Source organism: Theobroma cacao, chromosome 5 (assembly GCF_000208745.1).
Source record: "Theobroma cacao cultivar B97-61/B2 chromosome 5, Criollo_cocoa_genome_V2, whole genome shotgun sequence".
NCBI classification, from domain to species: domain Eukaryota; kingdom Viridiplantae; phylum Streptophyta; class Magnoliopsida; order Malvales; family Malvaceae; genus Theobroma; species Theobroma cacao.
In genome coordinates, this window is record NC_030854.1 from 2259875 (window position 1) to 2272227 (window position 12353).

The 12353-nt window shown below is 34.0% G+C and overlaps 2 protein-coding genes across 2 annotated transcripts; one reads left to right on the forward strand and one right to left on the reverse strand.

Annotated features, from left to right (window-relative positions):
- On the reverse strand, nucleotides 627–6819 carry LOC18597842 (phosphatidate phosphatase PAH1). Its single transcript, XM_018122181.1, has 11 exons — nucleotides 6342–6819; nucleotides 4242–5878; nucleotides 3539–4137; nucleotides 3371–3444; nucleotides 2880–2964; nucleotides 2163–2249; nucleotides 1833–1905; nucleotides 1474–1517; nucleotides 1242–1370; nucleotides 1038–1133; nucleotides 627–910 (listed from the first exon to the last, which is right to left on the reverse strand). Exons 2-11 carry the CDS (start codon nucleotides 5713–5715, stop codon nucleotides 857–859), a joined length of 2715 nt encoding a protein of 904 aa, XP_017977670.1. The 5' UTR covers nucleotides 5716–5878; nucleotides 6342–6819; the 3' UTR covers nucleotides 627–856.
- LOC18597843 (protein GPR107) lies at nucleotides 10368–12129 on the forward strand. Its single transcript, XM_007027081.2, has one exon. The coding sequence runs from the start codon at nucleotides 10512–10514 to the stop codon at nucleotides 11826–11828; it is 1317 nt and encodes a 438-aa protein (XP_007027143.1). The 5' UTR covers nucleotides 10368–10511; the 3' UTR covers nucleotides 11829–12129.

The following is a 12353-nucleotide window of genomic DNA, read 5'->3' on the forward strand; positions in this document are numbered from 1 at the left end:
ATGACCAGCAAATATGGTATTGCTGTTATTTTAACTTTAAGAGAGAAAAAGAAATTACTAAAAATTCGTTACTAAAACTAATTTGCTTTAATCTCAATAACTTATATTTAATATGTTGTGGGTATATAAATTACACATACTAATAATAAATCAAATATTATCATCTCATTAATAAATTAATTAAAAATTTTAAAGAATAAATATTTATAATTTTAAAATATTTCTTTTAAAAGATTTTTAAATTTTTATTTTTATATATTTATGAAATAATATTTTTTGATTAAATGATAATTATTTGCCTCTGCTTTACCTATAAGATGAAAATCTTATTCATCATCAAAAACAATTTCTCAATATTAAAAAATAAGGGAAATTTCCAAGACCAATACCATATAATGTGGTAATAATTTTTTTTTTTTTTTGCTTGTAATTAAGTTTGAATCTTATTTTATGAGTTTCTCTTTATCCAAATATGGATATCTAAACAATTTTTGGATTTTCTTCGCCAGCTTCTCTTGATGAGTATTTTCATTTAAATTAATATATAAAGGGTTTAATTACACTTTATAAAATCATAAACTAAATCAACAAACAAGTGTTTTGATCTCTAGTGGTACATACAGCTATGGGAAGCAATGACTTCAGATTTTATTCACTAAGACTATCTATCTAAATACAAGATGAGTCCTCACAGACCATTTGAAGGTCAACAATGAATACAAATGAGTGAGTGACAGTGGAAGCAAAGGTTAAAAACTTGAAATATGTCAGAAAAATCTGTTCTCTGTGGGGGACTTCATGCTACTGATCATCTCATTGGAAGAATTAAACTGAATTCTGTAAGCCACCAACTATGTCACTCAATATCTGGCAATGGCACTTTCCAAAAATTCCAGGAGTTAAAATCTTCCTGCAAAGATATCGGAATATTCAGGGATATCATTCAAGGCTCCATAAGAAATCAGGGACAGTTGCAGAGAATTTTTCTGTTCTTCTTCTTGCATTATATTTAAAGAGGCGAGAAATATAGTCCTTACCTGCTCAACCAACGAGGTTGGGGGGAACATGTCGTTGACAAGAGTATGCAACGAAGTGTATGACCTCACATCAATACGACTAATAGCCACCTCACCCTGCCAGTTTGAATCAGATTGTTAGAAAGTTCATATGGTAATGCCAGGACATGTTCGATTCCTTTCCTTCACTTTTTTTCTCATAAGAAGGACATCGAAAGTATGTACCTTTGGGTTAATAATAAATATCTTGCCCTTTGGGATACCAATTTTTCTATAACTGAGCTCATCTGTGTCTCTGTTCCCAAAGCCCGCATAAAAGGGATTGTAATCAGAAGGGAAAAGTTTTTTGATATCCTGCAATGCGCATAAAAGAAAGAAATCAAAGGTGAAAAGATTGATCCTGTTGCAGTAATTATTTCAATCTACATTGAGAAAGGTTTAGTATTTCAGAATTTACCTCTAAACATGCTATTTTGAATTCATGAGGTGCTCTTCTTATCACTGCCATCAATAAGGTGGAAATTGTAGAATAAATCAGACGTTAACTTGTAAATTATTACAAAGAAGGAAGAAAAAGAAGAAAAGGGAGGGATTGGGGAGGAGAGATAATGCATGTAACTAGACGATACAGCCTAAAGATTCTGATATAAATAGAAGGTCAAAACAACAAAGATAGCCACTTTTATCACTTAGAGGTTCTCTGATCGGATGTAATCAGCATTTTTCCCCTCAAGTTGCTGAAACCATAAAATTGTGATGCGAACTTAAAAAACAAGCTAGATTACAAAAAATGTCCCAAAAAAAGCAAGTTCTTACCTTCACGGTACAATGAGGGAAACAAACCGTCAGGAGAAATAACAACAGGTCCATTGGGTAAAGCTTTTCCATCCTGCAAAAACAAAGCAATCAGTGAAAAATTGATTACAAACTCATAATTTCAAAGTCAAACCATTTTAAGAAGGAAGATGATTTCAAAATGTTAACTTGTTTCTTTAGTTGTTACTTTTCATATAGCCTTTTAGGAAAACTTGTATTTTCTAATACAAATAATACTTTTGAAGAATTAAAAATTAAAAAAATTAACTCATAGAATTTTCTAATATTGAAATATTCAGTTAAGAACACCAAACCTAGCTATTACACTACCTGTTTCAGGTTGAGTAAAAAACTTCTGGTTAGATATGCCTGAACAATTGCACGTGCACTGAGAAACAGCAGCTGATATCCATTCTCCTGTTGTGAACATAAACTTAAGTATTTGACATGAGATACCCAAGGAAATCATTTTACTAACATGCATGTCAACATAGGTTAGCTAATGGAATAAATACAAGAAACACACTGGCTGTCATAAGAAATAAATAAATAACCACACTCAATTAAAATTAATCATTTAAACTAAAATCCAAAGTGACCGGATACTGGAACCTGATATTCCCTAGAAACAATATTGTGTTTGTGCATGCATATGCACATGTTAGTGAGAGGCGTCGACAGACAGAGATGCAACTTCTGAAAAGGATTTTGCTACTACATGGTATCTAAGGAGTGCAAAAATACATATAAAAAAAAATGGTTAAGAAGCGCAACAGCAATGGGATAATGTTCACATCATCATGATACTAATGTTATTCCATAAGCTTGCTGTCTAAAACATGATGAAGGTATATATCATCACTTACATCAGTGGAAACTTTTATAAACCAAAATGTAAGACAACTTTTGTTTTCAGTTTTAAACCTAAAAAAGGGAGGGAGCATACTGGAGCCAGTTCCTGGATCTAATTTTGCATGACAGTCCAAAACAGAACAAAGGCTCAATTAAGGCAAGTTGAACAATGAAACAAATTGAGGAAAAGCAAACCTTGATAGCAGAGAAAAGTCTAGCTACACCAGATTGTGTCCAATCCCTTCCAACTAAAGGCATAAACTGGCCTAAAACGTCTGACCTGAAAGAAATACGTCAAAATTATTGAAAGACACATCTTGTATTAAAACTATACATGATTGAAACATATTTCAAAAGAAAGATTTAACCACAAACCAATTCAGGTATGGCAGCTTCTAGAAATGCTAATTGTTGCTTTAATACTAAAAATCATAATGGAAGATCTGATTTCAACTTCAAATATAAGCATATGGTTTATTTTTCTCCTTTTCTTTAATTTATTAGTTCATAGCTCCAGTATCATACTCATACCATAATGATGTCTAGTAAGGAAATTCTCTGCCATTTCTAGAATAAATATCATGCTAAGAATCACAGGTAAGTTTATACAGGTCTGTAAATGGGTAAAACCTAGAACATTTAAAATAATGCGGAGAGGTAACGTCAGGAGATAAAAGAATCTTTACTTGGTAATAGTTCCATCAACATCTGAGATTACTATCTTTGCATTCCACTTCCACAAGTAAAGATGAGCATCAACCTGTTAAAGATACATAGGTTTTAGAGGCTAAAATTTGAGCATACAACAAACCTTGCAAACATACCAGAAGAATTGAGTAGTAGAGAATTGAAACCTGTTGTGTTCCCAGAACCCTGGTGCAGAAACTGAAAGTGATCATATTTTGACCATCTTTCAGATTCAAGGATGCTATCTGCTCATTAGTGGGAACATTTGTCCTAATAAATTGCTTGTTGGGAGATTCAATCCTTCCACTGGATGTTGGAGTTGAATCTGATAGTGAATTTTGTAGACCAGATTCAGTATCAACAAATACCTCCTCACTAGATGAATTGCTGTTGGTGTGCTCAAGGGTTTTGACCCTTCTAAACGGTATAGACCAGAGCCTCCATCTGCGGCCAGAGGATGTGGAAGTGACTATAGAATCATCATCCTTCGGGTTTGATGACTCATCTTGTTCAACAGGGATTGCATCTTGTGGCTCAAGAGGTAACTCTAAACCAAATGCAGCCATTCCGAGAACAACAGGAGCAGCTTTTTCCCATGGCAAGTACTGCTGTCCAAATCGGATGATTAGGTTTCCATTCTTAATAATTGACATTGCAGAATTTTTATATTCGTCTGCTGGTATGCGGTGTGCTTCAAAGACTTCTGCTGCAGCCTCCAATCCCATACCCGCATATAGTTCATTTCCACAGAGTGAGATCTCAAATCCTGAAAATATAAGGTGAATGACAGAAACTAAGTATTCCATGAGAATCAAAGCAAGAGTAGGAGAGTAAAACAATTAAAGGAGGCAAAGGTCCTAAATTCCTTACCCAGGCTAGCATTACTTTCAATCTCTTTACTAAAAGCTGCTTCAGTTTCCACAATTTCACTTTTGCTGCTCTTATCCTCAGGTGCAGGACTTTGCGGACTTCCATTTATCCCTTCAGTTGCTGCTGATGTACCAAACTGTTCATCTTTCCATTCTCGGTCAGTACCAATGGAATCAACAGACACACCGTTAGAACCCATATAATCTGTGTCCAACACTTTCATTTCAACTGGTTCACCCTCAACCGGTAAATCAGGAGATCCATTATTGCTGGAAGAATTGGGACTATAAGAGGGAGACAACACATCTTCATTTCTGGAGTCACCAACAGCTCCATTTTCAGTTTCATCAATGTCTGGAGGGCTAGAAAAAGGTTTATCTTGTGAAAGCTGAGTTTCTGATGGGCTATCTATTTCTTCAGAATCGGTATTCTCACCATGTCTACATAATTCAGATAGTTCCAAGCAGCTCTTAAAAACATCCTCCTTCTTATTATGCACAGATGCATCTTCAACGTCACTTTGCCGGTCCAATTCACTTTCACGGTTAGAAAGGTTTAGAGTTTCTTCAGTTTGACAGGCATGTTCCCCACCTTCTTCACAAACTTCTGGCTGGTGTCTCAAAGCAATAGAATCACTGTTCACGCTGCAAACATCGTCAGAGGAACCCTTAGCTGCTGATGAATTAAGCTTACTAATATAGTCAGCAGTCCACACATTATCTCCTGATCTAAACTCCTCACTACCCTCACAAAAGTCAGGTCCTTCACCTGGTCCTAGATGGAACTGAGGTGTGCTTAGTTGCACATTTTCAGGACTCTGTTCTGATGCTGAGACAGGGGCGGTCAGCATATGGCCGTCCACACTGACCAAGATCACTTCAGAATCTAAAACTTGTGCTTCACCAAAATGCTCACCATCTAAACCCTCATATCGGCCGGAACCAAATTCTGACAAATTAACTGAACCCTCTAGAGAGGACTGCTCATCTTGAAATTCATAGAACCTAGTGTCAGATTCTGCCCTTTCAAGCCGTTTTGGACATGTGGCTTCACATTCATCCCTCAACTGAGCCACCCCAGAATCTGAGACACTATGTTCAATTCTACAAAATTCAGAAATATGTTTATTACTGTCATCCTGAATCACTTCACCATCAGAATCTTTCAAATCTCCATTTGTCTCACTGCCTTTACCCGAATCAACCTCCCTTACAAAATAAGCTTCCCCAGAGTTATCAAGATACATATGGAAATCTGCTTCAACGCCATTAACAGTTATGCGGACCACCTTCTCAGCCCCTTTTAAAACACCCTGAAACTTCCCAAACCGAACATACCAAGGCGTGCTTCGGAAAGTCCCATCTTGTTGCTGAACAACAATGACATCAACAGCCCCACCAAAAGGATGGAAAGGGGTAGCAACAGAATATACACCTTGCGAAATTAAACTCCCAACTTTGCCAACCACATTCATTTGTCAAAACTAAACCTTTATCAGATTAACAAAATTCAAGGAAAAACATCTAAACCTTTTTTCCAGATTCTTTATTTCCTATCGAAAAAGAATCCAACAAATCAATGTAAATACCAAAATCTTTCGTTCTTCTCACCAGTATTGGTTCTTTACCTTCTGGTATCTGCAGTCAAGTCAAAAGTCAACCAAGAAACTATTAAACCCTAAAATGTTTCCTTTTGATCAGCAAGAAAATAAAATGAAAAAAAGAAAAAGAAAAGAAAGAAGACAAGCCCAGGAATCTATCAGCTGCCACTTTCATACCAAATCTTGAAATCCCAGTTTCACGAATATTATATAAACCCAATATAAAGATTAGAATGTTAAAATACATTTCTTATAAAAAGAAGAAAAACTTAACCTCTAGAAACAGCAGAAACTCGAATTGCTTTTCCTCCAATTTTCTCAACAACCAAACAGAAAATAAACGTTGATTGTACAATTAAAGCAATCAAACAAGATTGATAAGAGACAGAAAGATAGCAATGCATTTCAATAATGAGAGTTGCAGATGAAAGAATCAAACTCTTGAATTCAAACTTTTAACATAAAAAATGATAAATATTAGTCTAAGTCAATACACTTACAGATTTAAAAAATTGGGACAAAAATTTTTTCCCGCAAAAGGGCCAATCCGCGCAGCTCAAAATCGAGACAATTTTTTCTTTAATTTTTTTCCTTTTGAATTTCCAACGTTGTTCTCTGTTTCTCTACTATGATTGATGAATGGAACAATCCGGCGTCGTTATGATTCTCTGAAAGCTTCGGATTTTTTTTTCAATTTTCCCTTCTTTTAATTATTTTCGAAGGAAAAACGAAAAAGAGGAGGGCGGGGGAAAATGCTTGTGAGGAAAAGTCAGCCAATCGCCATGGCTAATAAGCAATAAATAGGTAATCCTGAAATGGAATGGCTTAATTGGTCCTGTGTTTTGGACGGAACTACGCGATGAAGAGGAAGAGGCAACGTGTAAATTTATCGTAAATCTAAGGGTGTTTCGGGAATTTAAATTTTTTGTCCTGGTTTGAATGACGGAACCAGAATGACGGAACCAGACCGTCGTCACCTCGAACACCCTCCATCTTGAAGTGAACAAAATTTTAATTAATGAAACTGCAAAATAAAATATCTAAAATACCCTTTTATTTCATTATTTTTCTTTTTTTTTGGAAGGTGAGAATTTTAAATTTAAATTTCTCTTCTCTAAATTATCACAAATTTATTACATAAAGTACTTAATAGTACTAACATAAAATAGCATGGCTTATCTTTTTTTTTTTTGATAACTGCACTTCAACTAAAATCTGAAATCATTAATTGAATTATCTTAATGCAAGAATGTACAATAAATCTTTTGAATGTAATTGGCAGGTAAGAAAAATCAAAAGACTTGGTTTGTTTCCTAGGAAAGAGCCGGCCAAGAAACATAATTACATATTTAATCTTATAAATCATAACTACATGTTTAAATAAAACTTTAAATATTTCTGAAATTGGGAACCCCTCGAGCATGGCTTATGGCACAGCACTACTCCTACATGAACACATACACACAATATGAGCTGAAAGAGCTGGCCTCAACTCACATTTTATCCCTTTCTTTTCCAGGCCTTCTGATAGATCTTCTGAGCAATAGACTGAAAACTGCTCCAAAACTTTAGCAATCTTGAGTATATATTTGACACCACGAATTCCTTTTAATAATTTAAGCATACAATTAGCAATATGAACTTGTTGGTTATAAGTCCACCAACCAGAAACATCAAGCTCTGCACGAACTATTGAAGATAGGTCACAAGGCACAAGTTGAACTTGCGAAGAACTTGTTTGGTGTTAGGAATGAGTATTTCTCTTTGAACTCTATTCAAGAAATTAAGACGATCTTTTTGTTTCTCTTTCCATGCATTGAAATCAAAACTAACAATGGTAAAGAAAGTGCATAAATATCGTCATCTTGTAGATAATGCAGAAATTCTTACTATATCTTTTACCGATAAAAAATATTAAATATGATAAAAAAATTCATTAAGTAATTAACTAATAATATCTTCATTAAAGTTATCATCTTGGACCTGAAATGCCTTTTGAGTTTTGAATTTAGTTAACAAAGTCAAAATGATAGAATACATGTTCTCTGTTCTCTTCCTTGCCAAAAATATATTATTAAAAAAAAAATTTAAATTATTGAAGACGGAATTCTATTAAGACCAAACTAAATAGTTGTACATGGTTTTTTTTTTTAACTAAAATTTTTTTATGGAATTTAATTAAGATTTATATTTGATATACCTTCAGATATGAATTTTATAAATTATTAATGAATTAAATAACATCATCTTATAATTAATTGTAAGTAGTTAATGTCCAAAAAAATCAACAGCTGGTTTTTCTAACTACTTGTCATTAAAGAGTGTCTTCCATTGCCTTAGCCAATGGCCATTATGATTCCTGTTATCCAATTACTTTGTGCATTGTAATGTCCACGTTGGAAAAAAAAATTGGATAAAATAAAACTTTTTATTTATTTATGAGAAAAAGGATAAAAATAAAACAACAATATTTAAATTTGACAGTAAGCTAAGAAGGACAAGAACGGTATTCGAAAGCAAGAACAAGGGTATTTGTGGGATTAGGCAAACACTTAATTGGCCATAGCCACCATTAAAAAAAAAGGAAAATAGATGAGGAAAGTTTCTTTTGGGTTTTTTGTTGTATGATAGAAAAAGTAATGTACTGTAACGATTTGAAGGCCAACGTGTTTCTATGTAATTCTGTTACCTGCTTCGAAAGAAAGCAACAAGTGACGTGTAAACTGCTCCCAACTTCCACGTGTGCGTTCAAATGTTCTTGTCGACACGCCTCGATAATAATAGTAAGAAGACAAAAAACTAAGACTCCAGATTTCGCTCAACGTTTACAGTTGGATTGGATCTGTCCGAATATGATTCCAGAAAAACGGTTCTCCTTCCTGAGAACACCTGAAAATAGGGGAAAATTTAATCGGAAAAATTGACAATTAATCCAACCCTTATTAAGTTAATTTTTAGTATAACACTTTTAAAATGATTTTAAATTATTTAAAATTTTTAAATAAATTTTCATTTATTTATTACATACAATTAAACTTTTTTTATATTTTTTTTATTATAATTAACTTTTGATTATTTATCGTTATTTAAAATGTTATTTATTATATCACACAATGATGAAAAATAAAAATATTATCTAACTATATCATCATATTATATTAGTATCTATTTATGACATGCTTGCATGCTGTATTAGTACTACATGAAATAAAATAATAAATAATATTTTAATAATCAGTCGTTAATTATAAAAATATATTTAATTTAAAATAAAAATATAAAATTTTAATTAAATATAATAAAAAAAATAAAAACTTATTTGATTTTTTGTAAATAGTTTACGGGATTTTTTAAATGTTATATCTTTAACAATCATGTTAAACTTAATTTCAAATAGTTTGATAGCAAATTAAATATCTTAGAGTATTTTAATATTTGAGTTTGAGTAACTTGTGAGCATAACCAAATAACAGTTTTTTTTATGTTATAAAATGTTATGTACATATAACGGTAATGGTTAATTTCAAATAGAGTTTTTACATTGCAACATAGCCTTTGTTTTAAGTTAGCTTGACACGAGGAAATATTGTAATCAAAGTTAATTTTTTAACATTAAACCCAAACCTAAACTCATAACTTTATACTATGATATTAATCTTTTTTTTTATAATTAAAACATATAAATAAACATATGGAAGTGTTTATAATATATTAGAATGATCCTAAAAGTCAATAAAATGTCAAATGGTATAAAAGATGCAAATAATTTTTTTCATATGATACTAATGAAAAAAGAAAATAAATAAATGCATATATTTATATATTTGTCAAACATCTATTAATACCAAATGACTAAATTTATTTTTATATATTATTAATGTCACCTGGTAATCTTATCTTAGTGAAAAAGAAGATTAATAGTGGTAATCTAGGTTCAATTACATTTAGGAACTCAATTTCTTGTAATAAAAAAAAGTGGAGAGTTAAAGAATAAATTTAATTAAGGAGAATTTTTTATTTTAACTTGGAAAATAAGTTAGAAGTGGAAAATTTTTAAAATATAATGGTGTAATAAAAACTCTTTTTGACAATGTTAAAAAATTAACATAATGAGGGTTCTTTTCTATCGACAAGATAAATCCAGTTATCGATTAATCATTATAATTGGGGATCATAATCAATGAAAATTTCAACCAAACTAACACTAATTTAAATTAAAATATTTAATTAATTATTACAATGATATAAGAAAAAAAAGAAAAACTTTATCCTAAGAATCTGGGCCCAATATTTAATTAATTAATTATTATTATGGAGAGATGTATTGGAAATTGGGCTCTGCTTTTCATCATAAAACTTGACAAAATGACGAGGGGTTGAAGCCTTGAAGGTTTTGGGAAGACAATTGCATACTGGACTGAACCTAACGCGGATATCCATTAAATCCTCGGGCCCATTTTGGTTTGTGAAGAAACGACGTCGTATGGTCTTTGACTGACTTCAAATCCAAGCTTCAAGTTTCTGATAAAACATCTGTCTCAACATCGATCAGATCCGGAAAGCCGATGACCTTGCCCTTTTATTAATTCAACCACTCGATCCCTTCCCCCTCCAAATCACCGTAACCACCGCGCCTAACCGTTCCAACCGCCGCAGTAAATTCCCCAGAAATGACGAAAACAACCTTACTCCTACTCCTCTTCTGCCTCCTTTCCCTCCTCTCCTCCACCACCGCCGAGATCAAAACCCTGACCATCAACTCGGACTCCCGGCCCATGATCCTCTTCGAAAAATTCGGCTTCACCCACACCGGTCACGTCGCCATCGCCGTTTCCTCCGTCTTGGTCTCCTCCTCAGTCAACGCCCCCAACCCCGACTCTTCCCGCCTCGGATTCTTTCTCTTGTCGGAAGAATCCCTCCTCCAAGTCCTCCTCGAGATCCAACAAAACCCTCACTTTTGCGTTCTCGATTCTCACTACATCCAACGCCTCTTCACTTTCAGCGACCTCTCCCCACCTCCCCTTTCGCGTTTCGACCGCTCTTACCCCGTTTCTTCCCCCAATGAATATTCTCTCTTTTTCTCCAACTGCGCTCCCGAAACGCGCGTTTCCATGAACGTCCGGACCGAAATCTACAACCTCGACCGCGACGGTTCCAAAGATTTCCTCTCCGCGGGGCTAACCCAGCTCCCTTCTCTCTACACCTTCTTCTCAATTCTCTACTTAGGCTTCTTAGCTTATTGGATCTACGTTTGTTATACTAACAAAAGATCTGTACACCGGATCCATTTGTTAATGGCCGGATTACTTTTGTTCAAAGCGTTGAATCTGATCTGCGCCGCCGAAGATAAGCACTATGTTAAAGTTACCGGTACTCCTCACGGTTGGGATGTTTTGTTTTACATTTTTCAGTTTATCCGTGTCGTTTTGCTTTTTACTGTCATCGTTTTGATCGGTACCGGTTGGTCGTTTCTAAAGCCATTTTTACAAGAAAGGGAAAAGAAAGTTTTGATGATCGTGATTCCGCTTCAAGTTTTAGCTAATATTGCTTCCGTTGTGATCGGAGAAACCGGGCCTTTTATTAAAGATTGGGTGACATGGAATCAGGTGTTTTTGCTGGTTGACATCATCTGCTGTTGCGCGATTATTTTACCAATCGTTTGGTCCATTCGCTCGTTGAGAGAAACTTCGAAAACCGATGGGAAGGCAGCGAGGAATTTGGCCAAGTTGACTCTGTTTAGACAGTTCTATATCGTGGTGATCGGTTATTTGTATTTTACAAGAATTGTGGTGTTTGCTTTGAGGACGATCGCAGCTTACAAGTATCAGTGGGTTAGCAACGCGGCTGAGGAGACCGCAAGTTTGGTGTTCTATTTGGTGATCTTTTATATGTTTAGGCCGGTGGAGAAAAATGAGTATTTTATTCTTGATGAGGAAGAAGAAGAGGCTGCTGAGCTTGCTCTTAGAGATGAAGAATTCGAGCTTTGAGAAAAGAGGGGCAGTTGAAAAGAGCATATAAAGGTTACTTTGGGTTTTATTTTTTATGCAAATTGTGATTAGTTTGCAGGTTTGTCCTTAGTGAATTTTACGGATACAAATTGCTGCATCAGGTCTGCAACTGCTGCTGCTCTTCTCTTTACTGTTTTCATTTTGTTTAACTTGTTGCAAGAACTTGAATATGTTTCAATTAGTTACTGTATTCCTGCTGAATGATATTCTCACTTTGTGAAGCTCATAATGAATTTTGCACTGTAGTCAATTTAATCTCCCCAGTGATGTGATTTGTTTACTATGATAATTTTGTTATAGCAGTAATTGTATACTCAAATTTTCTTTTCCTTGTTCTACTTGAATTGCTCACTCGCTGTGAACTTCCCTTTTGATGTTATATTAATGTTGATTCTTTACTAAATACAATATTAAGAATGTCATAGACATTGATGTGAAGATAGTTTCATAAGTTTTAGCAGTTTGATTTTACATGGGATCCTGTTATGTAGCATGCAGTATTCA

Coding starts and splice junctions, on each gene's coding strand:
- LOC18597842 (XM_018122181.1), bottom strand. CDS start 5,715: ATGAATGTGGTTGGCAAAGTTGGGAGTTTAATTTCGCAAGGTGTATAT. Junction 2,965..3,370: donor GTTGATGGAACTATTACCAA/GTAAAGATTCTT, acceptor TATTTCTTTCAG/GTCAGACGTTTTAGGCCAGT. Junction 1,518..1,832: donor TCCCTCATTGTACCGTGAAG/GTAAGAACTTGC, acceptor TATTGATGGCAG/TGATAAGAAGAGCACCTCAT.
- LOC18597843 (XM_007027081.2), top strand. CDS start 10,512: ATGACGAAAACAACCTTACTCCTACTCCTCTTCTGCCTCCTTTCCCTC.